This window comes from Carlito syrichta, unplaced genomic scaffold (genome assembly GCF_000164805.1).
Source record: "Carlito syrichta isolate Samal-C Ts95f unplaced genomic scaffold, Tarsius_syrichta-2.0.1 Scaffold118959, whole genome shotgun sequence".
NCBI classification, from domain to species: Eukaryota; Metazoa; Chordata; class Mammalia; order Primates; family Tarsiidae; genus Carlito; species Carlito syrichta.
Genome location: NW_007063055.1, coordinates 117052 through 143373, shown reverse-complemented (window position 1 = coordinate 143373; position 26322 = coordinate 117052). Strand labels below are relative to the sequence as shown.

Below are 26322 nucleotides of genomic sequence, written 5' to 3'. Positions count from 1 at the left end.
TTTTAAAAATAAATAAATAAAACTAAATCCACTATGACAAAAAAAAAGATTTCTACTTACACTTGTTTACATAAAGTTCAAAAGTGAAATCCTTATGCTATATCTCTACATACTTGGATTCCTTTCCCAAGACATAAAACCTCTCCAATTTACTTCACTTCTCCCGAATATCAGTTCTCCCACCCACGAAATGAGTTGTATACATGCCCCAAAGGCCTTGTGTCAGAATTAACTGAAACAACATGTAAAAATGCCTGGGATTAGATCAAAGTGGTCAGAGAAGTATTTTGTAAGTATCCAATACGTCTGACCCAGCATGAATAAAAATCACACAAACATAATTTTTGAATAGCCAGATTTGCCACCCTAGTTTCCTATTTGAATCATCCACTCAAAAAACTGAGGTGAGGAGGAAGATACAGAAATACATAACCAGCTTGATGAAGTTCGTGGAACTGTCCTATTTAATTTTATTCTCATAAACCTTTAAAAAGCAAGCCAGCATCTTTTTATTCTACCTCGCAAAGTGAATATTTCATGATGCTGAGGACATTTCTAAGTTGCCATGTCCTCTAAATGTATAAAGTCTTTACTTTTTATTGAGAAATATTTCTCAGGTAATAATTTCCTCTTTTGGGGATGGAGAAACCTCAGCAGAAATTAGATTGGAAAACTGACAGTCTTCTAAGACTTTAAAGCATCTTTTAATATGTAGCAGTAGTCTACTATTATTCTCAATATTAACTACATGCAATTATTAACATCATATACTGTACATGTGTAAATAATTCCTACTTTAATTACTTACCTTTTGTGACTTTGTTTTTGAGTTTTTTGTTTGTTTTTTGGGTGTTTGGGGTGTGTGTGTGTGTGTGTGTGTGTGTGTGTGTGTACTGCCCTAGCATTCTTCTTGTGTTTGAAAGATAATAAGCTTTTAAACCAAGACAGTCCCTAGCCATCATAAGGCAAGTTTATTTTTGGAGAGGAAAAGTATAAGGTCATAACTGTATTTTCAGTCATACTCCTCCCAAGGAAAAGTAATTTTGTTTCTTTGGACTATGTATTGATTTTAAGGTATATGTTAAAGGTGACTGTATAGTCTTTGAAATTGCTGTGTATTCTTATCTCTAATTCATTTAGGAGGTTGGAAGTTCTCTAGCACTGACACATTAATTTTTTTTCTTTTTCCTTTTAATACTAGGCTGTTATTTTCCTCTAAGATATATTGGGACATATCTAACTTAGATACATTATGTACCTGAAATATCAGGAAAAAATTCCTGTCTCAGCAGGCCATTTCTGTCCACTATAATTTAGACATTCTTCATGCTGCATTTATGTCCACAAGGGTAATAGTCCTTACATTAAAAACCAGCCTTCATTAAGTGGCTCACCCTTCAAGCAGTCCATTACAGTCTTTCACTCTCTCACTTCACACTGCCTCCAACTCCTACTGTTTTTAATAAGCAACTCACACGTGGTAAACTCTCTTCTCTGTGCTCAGGGCAAAAGCGCCAACAGACACATGATAACATGGTTTAGAAGAGCACATTGAAATAAGCCCATAATTCTCATCCTAAAATACTCCATTGCAAACAAAGTCTTAAAATTATTTTCCAACCCTAGACTTTAGCCTGACTCCTCTAGTCCATGAATTTTTCTTTTACCATACATGCTCTAATGAGACATCAGATAATATATGTGTTTCTAAAGGTCTGTTTAGACAGACATGCAGCAAGTGTTCATCAAATAACTAAAAATAACATTCAGGTAAATCAAAGAAAGGGCAGAGCATCTCGCCAGGGGATGAGAATATCACAGGGGAAATCCTGAGCTCAGTAGCAACTCTAAACAACACAGTCTCAGATTCCATTTCCTGTGAAAAGCAAGGGGAAGTTACTGAAAGTTTTCAAATTTTTGGGGGGTGGGAGATGATATATTAGATGAAGTGGTAGAAGATCATTGTGGATTAAATCAAATAAATAATAAAGCTCACTGTATAGCAGATATAAATACCCATGCCCAAGTCAAGGAAATCTGTAAGCTCAACTGAGAGGAGGAAGTAGAACAGTACCCTGGAAAGGATATCTTTGATATTAGACAAACAGACCTAAGTTTCAATTCCATTCCTGGGTTGCTCTAAGCAAGACATTCACTCTACCTAACTCTAAGATACCACTAATTTTATAAGGTTCTTGTGAGGATTAAAAATACCAAGCCCCTAGTATGGTAAAACTAAGCGAGCCACTAGGATTAAGCGGTAGTGAATAGTCCTAAATGCTTTCATCTCACAGATGCTTATATGCAAATGCATGAGTTTGCAAAACCATTGTTTTCAAACTGTCCCTTGTAGGCATATATCTCTAAGTATTTTTCCCAGAAGCTACCTTGATGGAACTGGGGTGGTAGAGAAAGGGGGTAAAGAGTAGAGATCTTGGGAGTTGGAAAGCAAGTAGATTCAGGGACCAATCATTCTTACTCATTTTACATATTTAAGTAATGAAAAATAATATTTTTGAAAAAAGAATTCTGTTACTTAAAAAAAAAAAATCTGAAAATCATCAAATAACGCATAGCCCTCCCGTTTTAAATTTCTGTGATTTTCAGGATCCTTAGATAAACACCCATATCCATTAAATTGATGTTTTCCCATCAATTACCAATCTGACATGAGGCCATTACCTTTCCTCTTATTCCTACTACCCACCCGACCTCTCAGTCTCCTTAGCACAGCTGCACAAACTCACATATACGCTCTCTTTGGTTGTGTTAACAGACAATGCTGACTAGATGACATAAAGAAGAGAACCTACATTTTGGCCTGATTTGTTCTAGCCCCAATCACAAAACTGGCCATAATATTAGCAACTCGGTATCTCATTACCAACACTTTATTCAACCACTCTCTGCCATGTTTTCACTCTGGTAGATTTGCTGAGATTTTTGCTAATTATGACTTTGTAAAAACATAGTTTTATTATCAACTGTTTATAATAGGGTGGTAAAAATGTTAGGCAAAGTGATCTGCTAATTTTCATAAGTGATTGCTGTTCCCATAGAGAAAGAAATGGTAAATCAACACAAAAATTTCCGTGAAATCTCTTCTCAGATGTATTAAAATGTATTACATGGTATACACAATATTATTTCAATAAATTATAGCTAAGTCTTTGCTATAAAACTAAAAGACTGGTAGAAGACCAGTATCATACTCAGAAAACTTAGCTGAAGTTATGTAACCTATAAATGTTATCTTATGCACACCAATGTTTTATTTAATTTTCATTTTATTGTATTATCAGAAGAAAGCCAGGTACAAAATCATATGACCAAGCTTTCTCCCTATTGAATATACACACAAATTTAATCTCTCCAAATAAATATTTGAAGACTGCAAGTTTAATTTTAACAACCTGGCTAATAATTCATGTTTACAATCTAAGGAGGGAAATAGATACACTGTTTTGAAAGTAACAAATTAATAAAAAGTCAACTTTTTAAACAACATATTCATTTCTCTTCCTCTTCTGTGTAATCTCATTTGCTCTCTAAATTTTAATTTGGGAGATTGGCAGTGGGACAGAATTGAGACCTACTAGAGCCTTCGACCACTGAATCACACCTCAGTAAGTATTATAGGAGAGGAGGCATAGTTTCTAACTCCAATCTTCAGACTAATTTAATGACAGAGGTCTTTCATTTTTTACTAAATACACAGTGTGTGCATTTTAAATAAGGAAATCTGTACTGTGATTTTCATTATTATCAGTGAAAAGTACCACATGGACGGTGGGATAAAATGCAATAATAGTTTTAAATACTATCAAATGGGTACTCTAGAGACACTAAACTAAAATTCAATTAGTCATTTTACAAAAACCTGTTAAAAAGAAACAGCAGTTTTAATTATAGCAAAAGATGAATGTATTGAGATGTCAATCACAATTCCTATGCTGAGAACAGAACATACAGTGGTAAAAAGGCCAGGTACATTTGTTTCATGAAGTTATAAGCATAAAAAAGGTTGACAAACAAGGTCAAGGACACAGATGTATTTGAGATGAAAGAACAATCTCTAGTTCCACACAATATCTCTCATTCTCTAATGGGTTTTTAATATGTATATATATATATATAACAGACTTTTGAGGGATAGAAGATTGGAATTAATTTGACAAGCAAAAACAAGAGAGAACAAGAAGGAGCAAAAGAAATATGAAAAGAGAACTCTTTCTTGACTGTGTTAATAACATGTAAACATAAAAAATAAATAGGTGATATTTATAATGACAAAAGCTGAATATTAACAATTATGTGAAGCTCTTCTAATTACAGAGAAATCTGAACTCAATACAGTGCTTGGGAAGCGGAGTATTTTTAATTCAATTAATTTTCTAACAAGAGAAAAAAACTTTATTGTCTGACTCTTGACCAAAATATTTTAAACCTTACATTACAGAAGTTGACATTTTTTCTAAGTAAAATGAAATATCTGTCTTGGGACATCAAAGATGAAAAAAATTATGGTCTGTGCTCTTGAGATCATTATAGTCTCATGGAGAGAGGGACATATGAAAACATACAATAATAACAGCTGCAACTGAAACAGTACAAAGTATAGTGGGGAATACATTTGGCTATGAGGATAGAAGAAATATAAGGCCGGGCCCAGTGGCTCAGCCTGTCATCCCGCGCCTTTGGGAGGCTGAGGTGAGTGGATTGCCTGAGCCCGTGGGTTCGAGACCCGTCTGGGCAGCGAGACCTCATCTCTATGATAAATCAAAAAATCAGCCGGGCGTGGTAGCGCCTGCCTGTAATTCCGGCTACTTGGAAGGCTGAGGCGGAAGGATCGCCGGAGCCCAGCGGGTCGAGGCTGCAGTGGCTGGGAGCGGCCGCTGCACTCCAGTCTGAGCGACAGAGTGAGACTCCAACTCAAAAAAAAAAAAAGAAGAAATATCAGAATTCCAAGTCAGTCAATAAAATCTTCTCAAAGCAAATGGAACTTGAATAGACATAGTAAGAAGAATAAAGGTTTGCAAATGGATAAGTGGACAAATAAATGTCTAAGCAGAGTGAAGAGATAATACAAAGGTCCATGCAAAGAAGTCAAAGAGCACAGTATTTTTTAATTATGGAAAAGGAAGCCCAGGATGGTGGGAAAATGAGAGTTTGGATCCATTTGAGGATTCCCATTATATGTCTTTTATTCTAATCTGTAACATTTTATTTATATTTTATTTTCCAGTATTATCCTTGTGAGCACGGTTTTTATTTATCTTTTGTCAATGTTTATTAACATCAGATACATAAAGTACCCAACTCATCATTGTACAACACAATAACTTTTCACAGTTTGTTCATGTCTGCAAAAAACACCATCCAGATTACCAGCATCCAGAAGACTCATTCATGGTACCTTAAAAGTACTAAACATTACCACCCCCCAACTCCTCCCCTGCTAGTTAACAATATGCTTACTTCTAACATCATCAATTAGTTTTGTCTGGTTTTGAAATTTATATAACTTATATAAATTTATGCCGGGCATACTCATTGTATCTGGTTTATTTTCCATATGATTATCTTTGTGAAATTCTTCCGTGTTGTTGTATATAGCAATAATGCGTCCACTTACATTGCAGTATCATACTCCATTATATAGATATGCCACCATTTATTTGTCCATTGCACTGTTGACGGGCATTTGGGTTGTTTTCAACTTGGGACTATTATAAATGCGGATGTTATACATATTCTTACATATGTCTTCTGGTGAACATGTGTACATTTCTACTGAGCTTACCCTCTAGAATAGACTGGCTGGTGACTAGATTATACAGATTGATGCTCTGACAGTACTCTATGAGGGATTTATTTGCTCCACATTCTCACCAGTACTTGGAATTATTATTTTCACTTTTCCATGGAGTTGCAGTAGTTTCTCACTGCAGTTTGACTTTGCATTTCCTCGATGACAGAACTGAATAGGTGCTCATATTTCCATGCAACTTTTGGCCATTAGGATGCTCTTATGAAGTGCTTATTCTTTTGCATGCTATTTTTAAACATATTTAGCAGACCTTTCAGCCATCATCATTGTAGCCTGACAAAAGTAGTACATGGGGCAAAGAACTGTCCCAAAACATGTTAAGCAGTTATTAATCATGTATTTTTCCCATAAGTACAAATACTTTTCTTCTTTTTCCTATTTTTCTCTTCTACCCATGTTCAATATCCTTTTATTCTTATCTATGTATTCACCCACTCCTTTTTTTTTCTTGGCTTCAAGTCTGAAAAGGTCAATCAACAGAAACCAATTAACAACACCAAGTATCATAGAGAGTTCAATAACAAGCTTGCATCACAGCGCCAGCCTTGATACTTCAGAGTTGCCAAACATTTGAGATTTTCTTTTTGTTTGGTTTGGTCTGTGTTTTTATTCTTAAAGTAAAGAAAAAAAGAAAGTGTGCCTGTGTATTTATTTGAAAATAAAAAGATCATTCATAAAATTAATAAAATAAATCTAAGTGTCTCTAAATTTTTGCAATGTATGAGCAGATAATGTTCAATCAGCACTTTAAGGGAATAGCAGAAGGGAAAGGAAAAAACATAGTATCTGTTGTAAAAAGAGATGAGTAAAATAAGAATATACACGAATGCTTTCTCTCATCTCTCTGAAGACTAAACACAGTTACATTTGGCAAATATAAAGTGGCCATGACCTTTTTCCCTCCTCTGCATGATTAATTACTTAATGTCCTATTAATTGGAAGATGTGACTGAATTTCAAACACTTTCATTTTCTGTATATATCATCCTTTACTGTAACCACCGATTAAGCTGTTCGTCAAAGGTGAGCCAACAAGGTCATCTGAGCAGTACTTCATCACCCACTATCAATGATAATTAACAATGGTAACATTTCCATAAATCAACATCTTTCTGATTATTCTCTGATGATAAACAGTCAAAATGTGTGCATCCCAGCCCACCCTCTTTAATTTTACATGAAAAATTTAGTCTAAATATACCACAGAGAAAATTCCGATGAAAAATTACAGTCATTTCTGCAATTAAAATGCACCAGGAAAATTAGGCTATGTACCTTTGAAAGAAGAATACACTCCTAGGCACAAAACTAAATGAGTCCGCTGACAAAGTAGGGGTCAAACATAAGAAGCAAAGAGTGTCAAACACATAGTACCAATTTATCCCTCAGCAAATGAAACCAGGGTTCAGTTCAGCCTTAGAAATAATCATTTCCCTACTCAGTCATCAAAAGTGACTATTAGAATAAAAAGGGACTTTAATTCATTCTACCATCAAAGTATGTATCACAGGGTGGACCAATAAGAAAATTTTTTCAAGGATATGTTTACCATAGTAATTTACAGACCAAAATTTGGAAATGTAATTTTAGATTTTGTTAAGTATTTTGCCTTGTGCATTTGTGATATGCTGTTTATTGCTGATGATTTTAGTTTTTGTTTTTCTGAACCACATTAATTAGCAAGTTCAGGAATACTACTGATAAAATTTTCTCTCTTCAATCACCAGAATTGTTATTTTCACTTCCAACAGCTATATCCAAAATGACCACTTCTAAAATTCACATTCAGTTTAGAAATAATTTATTGAATGTGCTGAAAAATTAATTATAAGCTATTTTTAGTCATTATAAAAATACTAGAAATATGCTTTAAAACCCAAATTATTAGTAATAAGCAATAGCACATTAATTATATTATATATGATTAAATATTATTATATTACATGTGCATGGTTATATATAATATATAATTATATACTATATTTACTTGTTTCCATATTAATATTGGAAGAAAAATAGTTTATTCTCTTTCATATTATATTTAATTCCTGTTAACATTTTCGATTTTTACAATGTATTAAGTTATTGCCAAACGTATATGCACATAACTTGGAATTAGTTCCAAATTAATATGCAGAATTGAAAGCACAAATATTAGTCCAATATTGTATGGCATGGTATGTATATATTGATAACCTATGTTAATGTTTTTCACAAATAAGAGAAAACGCAACTCAAATTGGCTTAAGTAATTAGAAAACATATTTCTCACAAAAACAAAAATCAAAAGATATCATAAAATCTAGGTAAAGAATGAACAGGTCTTGGCCATATTTCTCTACAATTCGTCCAGAAAAATCTTCTCCATTGGACAATTTTGTCTCCCTGCTGTCTTCCTCATAGTCGTGGACATACATGCCCAAGACCAGTGAAAGACACAACCCGTCATCCTACCATATAAGCCCTTCCCCTCAGCCTGGATCCACCTGTGTAATTTAACTAAACAGCTACCAACTGAATGGATCCCATGTTTAAGATTTTTTTCTGAAAGGATTTTGCTTGTTCTGCCTCTTGATTTTTGGCTTGCCATTTTGCTTAGTATTAAATAGAGAAAAATATGAATACTTTTTTTCCCAAAGACAGAAATAACAAAGATAAAGTACATATTCTTGAAGAATACAGGATTATAGAAAGTTATGAAGAGAAAGGCAAAAGAATACTTTGAAGCTCTTAGGTGTGGTTCAGTAGCAAAGTAAATGAGCTTATTATGACAATTATCATTGTTATACCTAAAATAAGCAAATTCTACCTATTCCAAAGCTATTTGCCCAACACTGAGTAAACAGAATGGCTCTTACCTTGAGGCATCTCGGGTGGCAGATAATGGGGCTCTTGGACACTGACGTGCACCCACTCAAAGTCATCATACAGGTCCTGGTGGTAATCACAGGCCCCTGGACCATCATCAAAGGTGCAGCCACCTAGAAGGAGAAAAAAGGATTCCTGTTACATATCATGTTGAAATAGGTGATGTGGTTCTCATACTTTCAATATAAACGATACCCTTGTTTACCATATCATCTTTACATTTTCACATAAAAATAAATTTCTACTGGTATGTTGTGTTTGAATAAGAAGCCAGTCTGAACCTCAGAAGGCAAGCTAAGGCACAGAGATGTTGAATTATTAGAAATAAGAGAAGATACCCTCGTGCTCCCAAAGACAAAAGGGAAGACGCTGTGTCCAAGAGGCCAAAGAATGGGCTCTCAGACACAGCGAGACATCAGTTTTATTCGGGAGTTTATTTACAGCGAAGATGGTCTGGGAGCGGTGAGCTGGACAGGATGAAAAAAAACCACTCCCGATTGTAAAAGGCACGTAGGTTACATAGCATTTTACGTGAGCAGAGTGCAGGGTTAAGCATGAAAGGAGTAGGATTTCCAATGCACAGGCATAGTGAGAGAAGGTGCCTATGCACACATCGCATGTACACAGCATGGCCGTGAACTCTCTTCAGGGGTAGGTTTTTTAGCATTATAATGAACTAAAGATGAACTAAGAATCATCAAAGATTATTGACATGGATCTAGGTGTGCTCTATCTGGTCTGAACTAGCCCAGGGGACTGACTGCTTCAAGAAGAGTGCACCATAATATCCACAATGCCCAGCTGCAAGATATGACCAGCAAGTGTGGAGAACACTTGCCCGTGGCCACGGCATGCCCTACGTGTCCTGGTCAGAGCATGAAGGGAAGGGGACATCCTGGATTGGACAGCTATAGGACCCCATCCCCAGGCTCCAAATCCCTGCTTGAGAGCCATATCTAGAGTGTGCTCATGTTATCACAGAGAGTGTGTCAGTGTCACTCTACAGATATATGTATAAGTGAGGCTATACCGAAATATACAAACATCAAGAATCAAAATAGTTTTTAACAAGTTTAGTGGGAAGAAGAGGAAGGAAAAGAGTGAATCTCGTTTTTCTTTGTAATATAAGTTCAAAAAGGTGAAGTTAATGTTTAAGTCTAACCAAATTTCTCACTTTAAAAAAAGGCTTTAAAATCTACTCATAATAGCAAATGAGACATAAAAAGCTTTACAGGGTCTAAAGTGTCTTAGGTCTGTGATATCTTTCATACTTTCATATTTCATTTAGCTTACTTTCACACACAATTATGATCTTAAAGGTGGGGGGACTGAAACACAAAACCAATCAGATCAGCCTATTATCACTCTCACCTCATTCACTTTATTTAATAACCTGTTTTCTTTAATGGAGGCATCATTTCTCCTTTGCATCAGTCACTTTTTTCTGGCTTTATTTTCAGGGGTAATTGTGTGGCAGAAATAGAATGATTACTTTTGCTTCTTAGCCTATATATACAGGCACACAAAACTCAACACGTTTAGTTTATTCCGATCATGAAAATCAGAACTGGCCTATATGTCTAATCCTGAAAGAAAATGGATTAAAACTAATGAAAATCCAACAATGGATTTAATGAGAAAAACCAATAACCTGTCCCCCATCAAATAGCTTATTGTTTAGTTTACATGGGAATCTCTGTGAATAAACTCAAGGGATTTTCTGACCAAGCAACAGCCTTGGGGTAAACTTCAGTCTTGTAAATGCTCTGCAAAAAAAAGAATTCATTTTCCTCGTCAAAAGTTTGCAATCTGAATATGCATCAAAGTTACATGCCTCACCAACGGCAGAGAAGAGTCAGTGTCACAGGTGAAGCAGGCATGATCAGAAATGCCCAAATGACGCTAGAGCCCAAAAGCCTTTTCCAAAAGCAAAACATGTCATGTGTATCCTTGAATCACTCTTAGGACTACAGCAATGTTTAAAAGAACCAAACTCCAGAAGGTTGAAAGCTTAATATTGCCTTTTAAATATGCCTAAAATAGATGTTATATAAATGATCTCATAAAAAGTTATGTACTTTTTAATTTAAAATTAATCAATGAAAAGAGGTTGCTAGAAAATGCATCTTCACACAGCAAGGGGAAAGTTTTTCTCAAAATATAATTTGCTCTCACGACCCTAAAATAATTTACTGTTTTGCAACCCAGGCCTTCAGGGCCCCCATTACCCTTTATAATACTATGAGTGCCCTCTGTATGTAAATTTAAACTACCAGAGGAACCCACATTGACTCATTTGGAAGACAAATGGCCTTAATTGCTGCCCTTCATAGCCACTGTTAATTTTAGACTACAGGATTCTGATTAGCAATAACAACTAGAAGTAGCTGTACAAAATAAGTGGGTCAACCCCTGCTATTTGTTGCACATCCCAGCCATCTCAGAAGGGAATCAAAAGAGTCCTGAAAATCATTATTGCCTACTTGACTTGATGGATAAGAAAATTTTCACAAGAGTTTTTAATTTATCATTTACAATAAGTTCTGAGGTAAGAGGTGTAATATGTCGCATATTAATAAATCTCATCACAAATTTTTTCATAAAGAAATTTGTATTTCCAAGTTAAGGAGAAATACAGAATACTGGAGTACATGATAGAAAATACAAAAATAGTGATAATAATAGACTGATAAATAAGAGACTATGGGACACACACACACACACAGTGTTTTATATGAGATAATAGCAGCATGATGAAAATTCCAAAGAACACAAAAGAGGTGGCTACCTATACCAGGGTTGGTTAGGGAGGCTTCATTGGCCTTCTCCTAGTGAAGATGAAGGATGCTGAGCAGAGAAAAGCCAGAATGGAAATGGGATTAAAGCTAGAGAAAAAGCAAAAGCGAAAGTATACAAGTCTAAAGGAACACAATATGCTGGAAAATCTCAAATAATTCTGGATAATGAACACGCAAAGTGTGTAGGAACTAGGTAGAAACAAAACTAAACATAAAAGTTTTAAATGTCATTAAAAAAGTTTGAAGTTTATTCCACAGTTGTATTAAAACCATTAAAAGATCTTAGCCAAGAGATTATTCACAATAGCAAACACATGGAACCAACCCTACTGCACCTCAAAAGTGGACTGGGTTAAAAAAAAATGTGGTACATATCCACGAAGGAGTATTACACAGCCATAAAGAAAAACAAAATCGACAGGGCTTGTGGCTCAGTTCATAATCCCAGCACTTTGGGAAGCCTAGGTGAATGGACTGGCTGAACCCATGGGTTCAAGACCAGCCTGGGCTACTTGGCGAGAACTTGTCTCTACAATAAATCAAAACTCAGTCAGGCATGGTAGTATACGCGCCTATAGTTGCAGCTACTTGGAAGGCTGAGGCAGAAGGATCGCTGGAACCCAGCAGTTTGATGCTGGGGTGGCCGTGAATGTGCCACTGCCCTCCATCCAGCCTGGGCGACAGAGTGAGACTCCGACTCAAAAAAAGAAGAAGAAATCATGGACTTCACAGCAAATTGAATGGAAGTGGAGACCATCATACTCAGCGATCTATCACAGAAACAAAGAACTGAACATTGTATGTTCTCACTCATAAGTGGAACCTGAACGTTAGTCACATTAACACAATGGAGAGATTTTCAGTGGCTGGTCACTGGTTTGGTTGGGGGAGGAGAATGTAAAACACAGAGGGTTCCTGATCCTCTACCAGGGGGAGTGAGAGCCAGTTGGAGGCCCAAACTTCCCCTGCACGCAGCCTACTTGTGTAGTTAATCCTTACTTGTATCGCACATCTCTATCATAAAATAAAATTAAAAAAAAAAATTTAGCCAAGAGTATGACACAATTCAAGCCACATCTTAACAGACTGGTAATAACTCTAGCAGTCATGTAGAGTTTGAAAAGGAACGGGGGAAATGAAGGTGAATAATTCAGTTCAACCTTTCAACAGAGAGCACATAGCATATCCAGAGCTAATTCCACTCTACGCAATTCCAAATGGCCATTTAAGACTCACTAGAAAGCACTAAATGCAAAGCCTTCTATGATGCATAGTCCTCTAAACACATGTTTCTAAGTTAAAGACATCTTTATATATAGGATTATAATCTTTTTTAAAAGAGAAATGTCACAGCAAGGTTCTAATTCATAAATAAAATCACAGCTCATGAATTTAAGGTTTCACTGAACTGGACTGCAGAAAAGAAGGAAGTAATAGTGAATTGGTGTCCAAGAAACTTAGTTAGGCAGAGAGGAAGAAATATGAGTGAGGAAACATCTTCCATCGTCAGTCGTTGTATTTGCTACTGGTGATCGGGTTACGATGAGTAGCTGCAAATCATGCCAGAGAAATAGTGACCACAGTTCCTTGACCCTTGGAGGAAAATTACTTCTGAAGAGCATTTCACAGATTGCTAATTTTTCTACACCAATCAATCAGCTATGGGACAGATCTATCACCAAAATGGTCTGCTTCTGCTATGGCAAGCCACTTAAGGGGCTCACAGACCATTTACCTGAAAATAAAAATCAAGTTGATTCAGACTTTCTTTTCATTCCTGAGCTACCGCCTGAAATATATGGTACTATATTCAAAGTTAAGAAGAAATACAGAATACTGGAATGCATGATAGGAAATACAAAAATAGTAATAATAATAGACTGATAAATAAGAGACTATAGGATGGATACAAACACACACACACACACACACACACACACACACACACACACACACACAGTGTGTTATATGAGATAATAACAGTATGATCAAAATTCCAAAGAAGACAAAAGAATCGGCCACCTACACCAGGGTTGGTTAGGAGGCTTCACTGAGCTTCTTCTAGTGAAGATGCAGGATGCCGAGCAGAGAGAAGCCAGAGAAGAAAGACAAGAAAAAGCAAAGCACCCCTGGCCGCCAAACTATACTGCATAAACATCCAACATTTAGAGAGATTCTTGAGGGCTTATTTAAACAAAAGTTAGAAGTTCTGTAAGAGAACATGGAACTAGAGACACTTTCTGTGGAATCTTGAAAATATATACACACACACACACACATATATATATATGTACATATATATGTAAAGCTCAAAACTCTTTTGAAGTCTAACTTTTCTATAAAACCCAGGGTCAGGTTAATTTAAACAAAGTTAAGCTGAAAAAAAAAGTCAGTAGAATATTGGACAGCTGGACAATACTGGACATTCTTTTAAAAGATGGTTGCCCTAAGATATTCTACATTCTACCCTCTAAGACACCTATGTTCTTAATTTTTCTGACTGAGTACAATAGCAAGAAAAAAACAGAATGACCTTTCACGACTCTTCACTGTTCAAAAAGAACAAGCTTCATTCACCTAAAGATGTATACCATTTTCTTAAATCATTTTGGAATACACAGGGTTTACAAAGTAAAAGGAAGGTCCAGGTCAAAATATTTTGACAAATGCAATCTCCTTAGCAGAGTTGTTTGGTGACCCTCAAAAATGGACAAATTAACCTTTTCCAATTGTGAATTAAGCTGTGATACATAAATTTGCTCATGTAAGTGATCATCAACTTTGGAATAATCTTTCTTCCATTTCGGACACAAGGAAAGATTAATATGTGTCACATTAGGAAATCTGCAATACTGAGTTACTCTAACTTTGAATAGGTCATTTGTATCCATGCTAATGAGAAACCATAATGTAAATTTACTGGTATAGTTTCCAACACTCATTATAAATAAACCAACATATTTCATCAAAAAATTGCAAAGAACAAAAAAAGGAAATTATTACTAAATATGTTAAATGTGGTTCCGTTTATAATCTGAGTAAATATAGTTTATTCACAAAAAAACTTACTAGAAAAAGTACAGATACTGATGCTTTTAAGTACAGTTCACATTTTCTCTAAAACATACTGGGATACTTCATAGTGCTTTTTCCTTTTAACTCTACATTTCTGGGAATACTGAAGATATAAAATAAAAATTGATATGATCAACATTTGTGTAGTTTATATCTACTCCAAGGAAAGCAACACTTTTTTTCCATGTAAGTACTGAAATTAAAACAGAAAAAAAAAATCCAAGAAGATACAAAGAACAAAAGCCTTTAAGGGCATATATAGGAGTCAGTGATCCTAATATACTGCTCTGGTTCAACACCAAAGAGGATCTATTGGGAGAAAACTAAAAAATTAATGAATAAGAGTTCTTTAAATGATGATTACTCTGAAGTAAAATATCCTTTGCCCTGGTCTAGTTAATTAGTATGTGAAAATATTTGAGCCTAGCTCTTTCAGAAAGGAAAAGAAATCTGAGACACATTTGTGGAAATTCAAACCTATCATTTATTGACAGGTAGGAAAAATTCTTGATGATGAGAAAACTCATTTCAAATACATCCATTAATTACCTAATTGTTCTTTCCTAGAGTTTCATCTATAGACAAATATATATGCTTAATCCATATAATCCAGATTATTTAGTTGGTAAAGCTTCAATTTAAGTAGTCTAGGATTTGAAACCAATGCTATACCCCAACTAAATATCATCCTTCAATAAGACTATATTAATCAGAATGGAATAACAAATCTGACTTCACTCTTCCCCCTCTTTAAAGTGAAGCAATATTAAGATTGCCTGTGCCTCAATTAATAAGATTTAATGAATTTTAAGGGGCCAGCAAGGTGGCTCATGCCTGTGATCCCAGCACTTTGGGAGGCCAAGACAGGAGGACTGCTTGAAGCCAGGAGTTCAATCAAGACCAACCTGGGCAATATAACAAGACTATGTCTCTTAGGTAGAACATGGTCTGATCAAAAGCTTACAACCCAATGTTTGACTTCTGTGTCACCTTCACAAGACTCAATTTTCTTTCCCACATATCAAGATGAGTAGCAGGAAGTCACAGCCATAGAACTGAACCAAAATGGACTCTAAGCAATAGTATTACTGTTAAGTCAGAAAGTGAGACTAGAAAGAGCGACTGCTAGAGACGCTTTCAAAGTGCCTAGTCCAAAGACTTCAAACTTGTAAGACCACAAAAGGAAACACATTTTACGTCGTGACCCAGCATATACACAGGCACATATAAATTATCTCCTGCTATGGGATACTCATTCAGTGCTCTTTAAATAAAATGAAGAGTAGCTGTGTGAATCAGGGAAGCAGATATCAATGGGAAAAAAGGCCAGAAATCCTTTGTCTTAAATACAAGTGACCACGTTCCATTGTAGGAGGGGACCAGGAGTGTGAGCAATTCAAACCTCTTCCTATAACTTTTAGGTCTCAGGTACAGATTGGAGTCCAAAAAATAAGCCTCTGAGATCCTGACAACCCCGACAGTGTGTATGTTACTTTATCCAACCTCATTATGGAGCTAATGGATGATCACATGCCAAGTAGTCATATAAATGATTTCATAGGTGAAAAGGTTTATTTAAATGTAAAAGACATATTGGTGAAAAACACCTCATAGGAAAAAAAAATCGCCAAGAGTCACAGCAAGGTCTCGGGGCCAAGGTCTGCACCTAGGCCCTATAGGTTCTTTACTCTCTACCACTATACTTCAAATGGCTCCTCAAAATTCAGCAGGATTAGATGTTTTTTGAATTATCCAGTACCGCTGTCTCCAGTGGTACTGGATAATATCTGAGTGCAGCCTCAGATATATTACCCAACAGAGAGCATTCCCCCTTCCATGCATTTGATGGCATGTTGGTGCTGCATCCTTTGAGGATAAAAATATAGTAAACTTTGAACCACATTACACATCTCTAGGTATCCTTAATGTCACAGACCAGGAAAGGACATTTATTAAATAGAGCTATAAAACCCAAACTAATTACCAAGCAATTTCTGCAAACAACTATAGTTAAATAGGGTGACTTAAGGTTGAAAATTTGTATGATCATAATGCTGCCCTATCACTCTTTCTTGGCAACCCCACTTTTCACCTCAACACTCCCAAAACATGTCTAAACAAGTGACTTTTCTTCTTTCAAAACATTAAATTAAAAGCAATTTTGTTCTGATAATTTTTGCAGCAGCCCTCACACTAATGGTAGAATAAGAAACCAAGTGTTTTCCCAAAGATCATTAGTAAGTTTATTTTCCTTTTTCTAAATTTTTTTAACTATTCCAGTAAAATTTCATCTTTTTCGCTTAGCGTTAGATACACAATCTAGAGAAACCCACTGAACAAAGTAATAGAGAGTAAATGTAGTGAAAAATAAAATCCTCGACTGAAGCCATATTTACATTTTGGTAAAATTGGAAACCAACCAAGCTCACACTGAAACATTTCTCAGTTTTGTTTTGTTTCTCATGGAGGGATTACTGATTACTGGTGGGCTCTACTTCACCCACATTAGCCACATTCTGGCTGATTTCAGCAGTTGCTCCTGATTCAGCTCAAGCATGATGGGTGATAGATAATTTTTCATTTAGAAAGGGAGCTCTGTGAGAGGCTAAAGTCACGTAAAACAGAATTCCATGACCCAAATCTTCTAGAGGAAGGGCAAAGATATGTTTTCGAGGCTTTGAATTTAAAGCTTTACATCAGATTGGCAAATAAAAATTTAAATACCCTGAACTACATTTTAAGGAGGTCCACAATGCAGTTTTGCAAGACTTTGGAATATACTTTAAGGAAACTGACAGCCAACTAAAACGCATCTTGAAACGAATCTTCCTATATTCTTCATTAATATGAAACCCCTTTCCTATTAAAAATATATCTCAATTTGTTTCAGGTAGAAGATACACCAGTCAATATTTGGGGTGGTTTTCAAAGTTCTTTAAACACATTCTTAAGAGTAAACAATGATGGCTCCTTCTGCCTCTCCCCCCTTTTCTTTAATAGTTAGAATAAGAAAATGAGATCCCATCCTCACTGTAACCAGTACCTTAACTACTGTGATTGGACACATGAACTAGTGCGTCTCATTCATCATGTGACGTCAGTTTGACCTTTTATCGGGTCCACAACAAACAAGCCACTCACTCCCATGCAGGCAAATAGTTATGTCAATGTTGAGCGATGTCAGAGGCCTTGTTGTCAGGAACCTTTGCCCTTTTTCTCATAAAGAAAGCATTCTGGGCTTTAAAGGAAGTTTTGGTGAGATTTTTAGGTTAGCCTTTAAAAGTGTCAATTGTCCAAATCAATGCAGAACCCTGAATCACAACAACTTCCTCCTCAAATTCCCTCTCAGGAGAGTGCATATGGCTCCCATTTTGTGAAATCACCACATAAAATAAAGAGTTCTTAAGCAGCAAAAAGCACTGCTATACACAGACATTTAAATGGCACGTAAGTCAACAGCCATTCTAACCTAACAGAGAGAGTCCTAAGTGGGAGGACGCAGAATAAAACTTTACACTGGGCCTCACCAAGACTCAGGTCTGTCTGTGTCTTCATTTTGTCATTTCTATACCAACAATAAACAACTTGACTTTACTTTCCCATTTCTACTTCCAACTACTACTTAGGAATGGTGCACCAGTTAATTTGAAAATCTCTCCACAACATCCTATGACATTAGAAACTGTTATACACACACAAGTCATCATGAGTTAGAATTTTAGTTAGAAAACCATCTCAGTGATATTACTGTTTTATAGTTGTGAAATGATAATAATTTGGAGGATTCGAAGAGGGAAGATTAGTTTTCAATAATACCTTATCACTCCTAGACCTCTGTGAAAAAATAAAACAGCTTTGTGACAATAAATTCAGATATGTCAAGAAAAGATGCCACCCTGACTCTACTCCCTAGCAGAATTCCTATGTTGTAAACTATCACAATTCAACTATTCACACATGATAAAAATATTCTAAAGACGTGGACTCTGCCTGTATTAGGATTTCACAGATAACTCAAAAATGTTTTTTAAAAAAAATTCAGTGCAGAAAGAGGCCTGGGACTGGAAAAATAATGGAGATAAGAAGTTAACTTTCTTTTGCTGTAAAATCCAGCGTGTCAGGGGTTCATGGTTCCCAAGAAGAGTAGGCATAAAAATATCCACGGACTTGAAATGTCCTAGTCTCATCAAATTTAGATGATGGCTGGAGCATTGTAACTCATGGATTCTACATTCTTACTTTTAATTTGTCCCTCAGCATTTGCCTTAAACTATGATAAAGTTCAAATCTATTAAATTGTAAGGTTTATTTAAAAAAGGCAAACTCATTTCTTCAGAATGAAATACAAAAAATGAGAAGTTTTTTTCTTAATTTAAAGACGGGGGGAGAGAAGCTTGCAAATAAGATTTGAATAATAGATTAAAAGCAGCAGCAGTATGAAGACAGCATTTGAAGTCTAATGTCTCCTGTGCAGTATGATAGCTTTCATTCCCCACTTCTCACCTCAAGACATAGCTCATATTTTGGAATTTCAAATTTGTAAAAATAGAGAAAATAAAATAAATTATTACAATACGTTGCTGACAAGGACATACTGGCAAATAATCAGTAAAAATAAATTACCCCCAATTAAAGCCCTCATCCTCACTATTCAAGAAAGGGCAAATTGCAACAAAAATGAAGGGTCTACTTCACTTGCAAAAAAAAAAAAATCAAAGGATTGATAATACGTAGTGTAGACCAGGTAGCATCAGAAGGGCAACTGGCACTTTCTCTTTTTGAAGGCAATTTGGTTTTATCTACTAAAGTTTTTCATGTACTTGCCCTTTTTCCCCAGTATTCTTACTTCTAAGAATCTACCCTACATAAGTACTGGCATGCTTGCAGTCCTTGGCTCTACAAATGCCTCATACAAGCAACTGTCCAAGAAACGAAAATGAAATTATCTGTGAGTTTTTTCAATGACACCAAGACAAGAGGACTACCTGTGAGCGTGAAGGACACTGACTGCAAAATGGCTTGCAAATATACCCTCAAACTTTGGATTAATGCATACTAGTAAGGCATTATACTAGTTAATTCATGTGGGGAACCTAAATATTTAACATTATCAATTGATGAAGAAGAGTATATTTTAAGAAACGATATAGACTATAGTAATTATATGGCCAAATGCTGAAGGAATAAAATGATCCAAAAATATTACAGAGTTAAAGAAAGGCTGAATCAAGTGCACAAATGGTCACAGGAATGTCACAGGAGATCTGTGATATAAAAATATCCCTCCCCAACCACAAATTACTTCAGCAAGCTATTTAGCAGATTGAGAAAATAAACACAGAGAAACCACTTATGAGCAGTAACATTTTATAATAAACTATTCAAGGTAAGATTGATTACACCAATAGCATTTTAAGTCAGCCAAGAATAAAATTATCTAAAAGAATGCCTTTGAGTATAACTTCCTAGTATTCTCCTGACATCTTAAAATATAACTTACCTTCTTTTCACTTATCATTACAGTAATTGCAGGCCTTATCTGAAGATACAACAGAATGCAAAATAGATTAAGTGTAACACGGTTAGACAAGTTGAAAGCATTTCTGATGCTGCTTTATCTGCAAAGGATGGGTTTATAATCTTGTCAGAAAAGACAGACATATACATATCTCCATATGAAATGCTTGGCCCATGATAGTGCCTATCTAGCTACTACTACTCATCACATTATTTAACTCAGTATTTTTACCAATAACCTGGCACTAGTAAAATGATATCTACTCCTAGAAACAGCATTTTCAGTTAGTGGAATACAGTACAATCAACTGGTGAGATCGCATGTTAAATCTCGTAGGGTAAGCAGGAAAGTATCTTCCCATGTCCAATCTCGTCCCAGCGCTTCCTCCTGTCTCTCAGTATTGTGATTAACTTTAGTCTAGATGAGACTATAGATTTTACTAAGATCAAGATGCCGTGCAGAAGTAGTAAGGCATGACAATCATGGTTCAAGGCAAGCAAGTTATTACATTTGACTGAAATTCTTCCATGAAATGCTCTATAGAGTAGGTCGTCACAGGAAGAAGGGCTGCTGGTTTACAGGAAATAGGTGCTAGAGACCCAGAAAAATGAGAGCATCTCTTAGGGAAAGAACAGAAGAGGCTCTAAGCCAAAAAGGGGGAAAGAGAAGTGCTGAAGACTAAGAGCTTGAAGAATCCCCAAGGGTGGAGAGCAGGGGCAGAGATCCCAGAGACAGAACCTAAAGGGACAAGATGGTGGAGTCTGTGAGCTGTGAGCTAAGTGGCAAAACCGTATTGCTAGAATAACTGGCAGGCTGCTCACGATAGCCATGGATTGTATCAAGGTGTGTGTGTGTTGAGGACTAAGACTGCCTGCAGATGCACAGAAGGCGAGAGAGTAAGAGGCATTCACATTCCTGTTCAACAGCTTTTAACCGCCAACCAGTGAAGAACCCACATCTACAAGGAAATGTATGAGGTTAGAACCCTCTCCCTGCTGTGACCAGGTCTATAAGCAAATATCTCCAAAGGATGAGGCTAATCCATGTATAGGATTCTGCAGTTCACCCCCTTAATAATCCAAAAAGGGATTGGCTATGTTTCATATGAAGACATGTTTTTTATATATTTGGAGCATCATGTAAAACAGATAAAAACTTTTTTTTTTTTTTTGCTCTGGAGATACTGGCAATAATACGGTCATGTTTTCAAGAAATATTATTTCTACCAAAACATTAATAATCTATAAAAGTTAGTAACTCGTCACATGGGCTTGCACCAGGCTGTGACAACCTCCAGTACATGCGTTCCTAAATTGAAGTATCTGTGATTTCCTTAAAGACCCTAAGAGCTCAGGAAGCAAAAGGCTATTGAACCTGACCCAGTGGCATTAATTATACCTCCACGAGTGACAAGAGAATTGTGTAAGTCAAAAAGTAAAACCTGATAATCCTATAAAATACTGGCCATGAAGTAACAGGAGAATACAACCGCAGGGTAAGTAATTCAGGGCAAGAGAGATGATTTCCTGCCCAATCACTAACTTGGCTGAGGCAGGAACGTCAATGGTAAGAATTCCCTTCTCAGCCTTAAATTTATAATCACAATCACAACCACAACATCAAAGAAAACTAAATAGACTCCTTCAACATTTCAGACCCAAGGTAAAGCTCTACAAGGACTCCAAGATGTCAGGCACACTGCACTTTTTCTAAGTTTCTAAATTCAGTGTTACCTAGGAAAAAAGACACATCTAAACTAGTTAACATTATTGTATATGTTATACACAGGAAATACAAACACACAGAAAATATACACATATGTTTTCCCACAGAAAAAGGAGGCAGGACTTTTAAGAGCTTTCACTCCTAAACTGAGAGCAGTTTTAACCTCAGTCCTATGATCAAATCTATTCTCCACATATCGACAGCTTCAAGAAGACAGAAGTAGCAGCAAAGTTACAGTACCTGCCATTTGGAATGTAGTTTTATAATTACAGTCTTTAGATGCATTCAAATTCACAAACAAAACTCAGAAAGGCTTTATGAATCTCAAAGGGGATTAATGAAAATATGTGGCCAGAATACAAGTAAAGTGTAAAGCCGACAGTTATTTTCTGAACACTAGAAGTATGTAACATAGTTCACAGCACATAGTAAGTACTAAACAACAGTGGGGTTTTTTTAATGGTTTGTTAATTTTATTGATCTTTCAAATAAACTTTTGATTTTATTAGTTTTCTCTATTGTTTTCTCTTCTTAATTTCATTTGTCTCTACTCAAGTCTTTATTATTTCCCTTACTCTGCTACCTTTGGACTTTGTTGTTCTTTTTCTAGTGTATGATTGATTGATTGAATCAGGGTCTCACTGTGTTGCCCAGGCTGCAGTGCAGCGGCATGATCGTGGCTCATTGCAGCCTCAAACTCCCAGGCTCAGACATTTTTTCCACCTCAGTCCCCTTCCCCCAAGAAGCTGGGACTACAGGCGCACAACATCATGTCTGGCTCTTTTTTCTTTTTCTTTTTCTTTTACATTTTGTAAAGATAAGGTCTCGCTATGTTGCACAGGCTGGTCTCAATCTCCTGGCCTCAAGTGATTTCAGACATGAGCCACTGTGCCTAGCCTTGTTTTTGTTTTTGTTTTTTTAATTTATTTAAAAGATGACATATATTCTCAATAACCACAGATAATAAGTGCTAATATTTTTGTTTTGTATTTGCATTTGTTTCTGGTCTTGCCCACATTATATTATTTTTATTGTTTACCGATGACATTTAGGAAAGTCATCACTTCTTGAAAATTTGCAATCACTAATCATTTTGCCAATGATATCAATCTAACAATTTTACAGTTGATGCTACCAGGACTTCTAAGTATAAATTCATTATGTCTAAGTGGTGCTGAGTTTGCCGTCCTTTGTGAATAATTAGTTAATTCCATAAGAATTTCTAAAGTAATGCTAATAGTCATAATATTAAAAAGATATTAATTTATTAGTGCTCTTCCTATGAGCTAGAGTGTTAATTTAGATTAACATCTCTCGCTAGTCATCTTCAATGCTTTTTCCAATAAAGGATTCTTTAGGCACAAGGTGAGAGTAGTGGTGAAACCTGTCATAGTGCTAGAAAGAGTGACCGACATTTCTGAAGTGGAGATGGAATCAACAATGGGAATAGTACTAACAGCTGCCATTGACGACACAGTGGCTACTCTAGGCCGGTACGATTTTAAGCACTTTCTATGAAGACATTCATTTAATCCCCACAACCACCTAAAAAGATGGGTGCTGTTATCAATCCCATTTTATCAATGAAGAAACCAAGGTAGAAAGAGCTTGAAAAAATGTGTTCAAGCTCAACCTGCTAGTAAGGCATCAAGCCATGGTCCATATTCAAGCAAAGCTTACATTTCCAATTTTTTTTCAGATGGATGTACAAGTAAACATGTACTTCAAAGGGAAGCACAACATTAAACTTGAGGAGCCGGACTCGGTGGCTCAGCCTGTAATCCCACGCCTTTGGGAGGCTGAGGTGAGTGGATTGCCTGAGCCCGCGGGTTCGAGACCTGCCTGGGCAGCGAGACCTCATCTCTACAATAAATCAAAAAATCAGCCGGGCGTGGTAGCGCATGCCTGTAATTCCGGCTACTTGGAAGGCTGAGGCGGAAGGATCGCCGGAGCCCAGCAGGTAGAGGCTGCGGTGGCCGGGAGTGGCCACTGCACTCCAGTCTGGGCGACAGAGTGAGACTCCAACTCAAAAAAAAAAAAAAAAAAAAAACTTGAGGAGAAAGTCAACAAGCAAGCCAGGCTTTTTTACCAAGTTAAAAATGCAGACTAAGCAGGAGCTTCAAATCATCGGTCAGAGAGCACTGGCATTCCTGCAAACACAAGAAAGATCTCTGGAGAAAGAAGATACATTTCACACACACAGTGGCCAATTACAAGAGTTCTCTTAGGAAAGGCAGATTTCATGCTTCAAGCACCCCCAAGCAGTAGAGTAATGGCTTCCTTTTGGCCCAGGAATCTCATAGACTTCTCAAGTCAGTGAATTTTAAGTAAGCTATTGGCACTGGTTCTCTTTCACTCCTTTCTCCTTGTTTCTTCCCTTGGAGAGGAGGAGAAAGGCCTGGTCTCATTTTAGCAGCTGTGACTCAGCTGTCTACTCTGCATGCCCTCACGAGGAATTTGGACAACCCTTTAGAGATGCCATTTACAAGTGAGAAATTGTTGGGAGAACTCGGATGCGTGCCTCTTTCAGTGAGCATCTCTTTTGTGTACTAAATATTTTTAACCCAGTTTATTTTAGTATCTACAACCATATATTTCCTCAGTAGTAAAGGGCATTTAATTTACTAGACCCAACTATTTAAGGACAGTAATTGTGTTTAAACCCGCCTACATCTCACTAAAGCAGGACACCGCAATGATATCCTGACCTGACTCCTGACAGAGTTCAAAGCATTCCCACAAAGGAAGAGAAACAAAATATCAAGGGTATCTATCAAGTGTTTTTCTGCATAGAGTGCTGCACAAACCAGGGCATAGAAGAACATTCATTTGTCCCTTTCTTCCATGAGATCCATCCTAATTTTCTAGGAGAATACAGGGCTCCACTTATTCTAAACACTCATTGATTTTATCTGTAAAAAAATAACAATAATTAGGTGTGAGGAGTTACAAAAGATTCTCAAGCCCACCGAGTACAAGTCTCCACCCACATAAGAATGTCCTCTAGAGTCTTAGGACAGATGGCCTCTCTGCACCCGCCCAGACATTTCTCACATCCTTCATCTTAAGAAAGGGCAGAGCCTCTGTGATATCAATGGTATTTCTCCACAATGTCTTTGAAATCGCTGGACTATTCAGATGGAATGGCATGACACTTTTGAGAAGCCAGATCTTCCCAAAAGCGACACCCTACTGAATATAAGATTGCCATTAAATAGCGGAATCGGAAATGACTTTAAGGATCATTTAAGCACAGATCACCCTAATCCAGGTTAGTTTAGTAGGAGATTAACAGGTGCGTATCTGAGATGCTTACTTAGAATGATCAGTTCATACTAAATATGCTTGTGATATTAAACAGAATAGACGCTCCTAGGAAAAGGCCACACTTTCTCCAACTCCTAACATTAAAAGCAACAGAACTAGAAGGGATGTCAAGATTTCACCTGAGTCAGCTCCCTACCTCCAGGCAGTAAAGGTATCCTAGCTTCCTTTCACACGCGAGACTCTCTAAGGTTAACTGACTTACTGAGACTCGTAGTAAATGATGAGCAACTCAGTTCCAGCACCCCTTTTTCCTAATGCAGCAATTCATCTTTCCTTATCGCACACCACTTTGCAATGTTTATTATTCAACTTGCCACTGTCAGTCAATTTAATATAAAAAAATATATTTTTTTACTAGTGGGCCCAAATGAAATTTCTTCAGAACCAAAATTTTTTTGAAGACAGCAGACAGTGTATGTCATTCATCTAATTTTTTAGAAAATGAATCCAACAGGTGAGAAGGATTGCCCTGCCACTACTTAGTTTTAAAACCTCATCTTCTGGAGGAGACTTGTCTTTTGATTACACTGTCCAGTCGACCTAATGTAATAAAGACATTTCCAGCTTTACTAAGTGTGGTATAGAGAAGCGGAAAAATCAAATGCTTAGGAAAAAGATTACAAATATTAGTTTCTATTTTTCACTTGATGTGGAATGTAATTTCATTTAATATTTATAAACAAGGTCAGTGAAAATATTCTCATCTTACAGCTCAAAAACATGAGATACAGAAGAGTTCATTGATTTGGCCAGTGTCACATAGCTATCAATTGGTGATTAAAACATGTCATCTATCTGATTCCAAAGCTTATGCTCATTTCAATCCACCTGAAAAAAAGCAACTGAAGTCCTGATGACATATAGTAGAAAGAGGAAGAAGCAGGGACTTTTCATAAAGATTACACAAATTTTCATAAAGCAGGTAGTCTTGTTTTTTCTTTGATAAAATTTCTTTGTGTTCTGCAGTTCACGTGAGTTAAAGTTGGGCACAACCTGGCAGAAACCATAAATGACAAGAGCTATTCTATACAAATCACCATCCAAACCTCCCCTCAACAACCTCAGAATTGTCCAGTGGCAAGTCTTCTATGTAAAAATTTAAAGGTAAAGAGGTTCTTCTCTAAGACATTTGGTTTTTATCCTTGAGAAAAATCTGCATGAGGCATCCTATAAGAACTTAA

General features: G+C 36.4%; 1 protein-coding gene across 1 annotated transcript in view; it reads right to left on the bottom strand.

Moving 5' to 3' along the window:
* Nucleotides 1-26322, bottom strand: part of LOC103249307 (receptor-type tyrosine-protein phosphatase kappa-like) — a 308462-nt gene that overhangs the window by 221453 nt on the left and 60687 nt on the right. Inside the window, exons 2-3 of the mRNA XM_021707499.1 lie at nucleotides 20072-20110; nucleotides 8689-8833 (exon numbers count right to left, since the gene is read on the bottom strand). Coding sequence (XP_021563174.1) covers nucleotides 8689-8833; nucleotides 20072-20110 — 184 coding nt within the window. The remainder of the gene's footprint in view (nucleotides 1-8688; nucleotides 8834-20071; nucleotides 20111-26322) is intronic.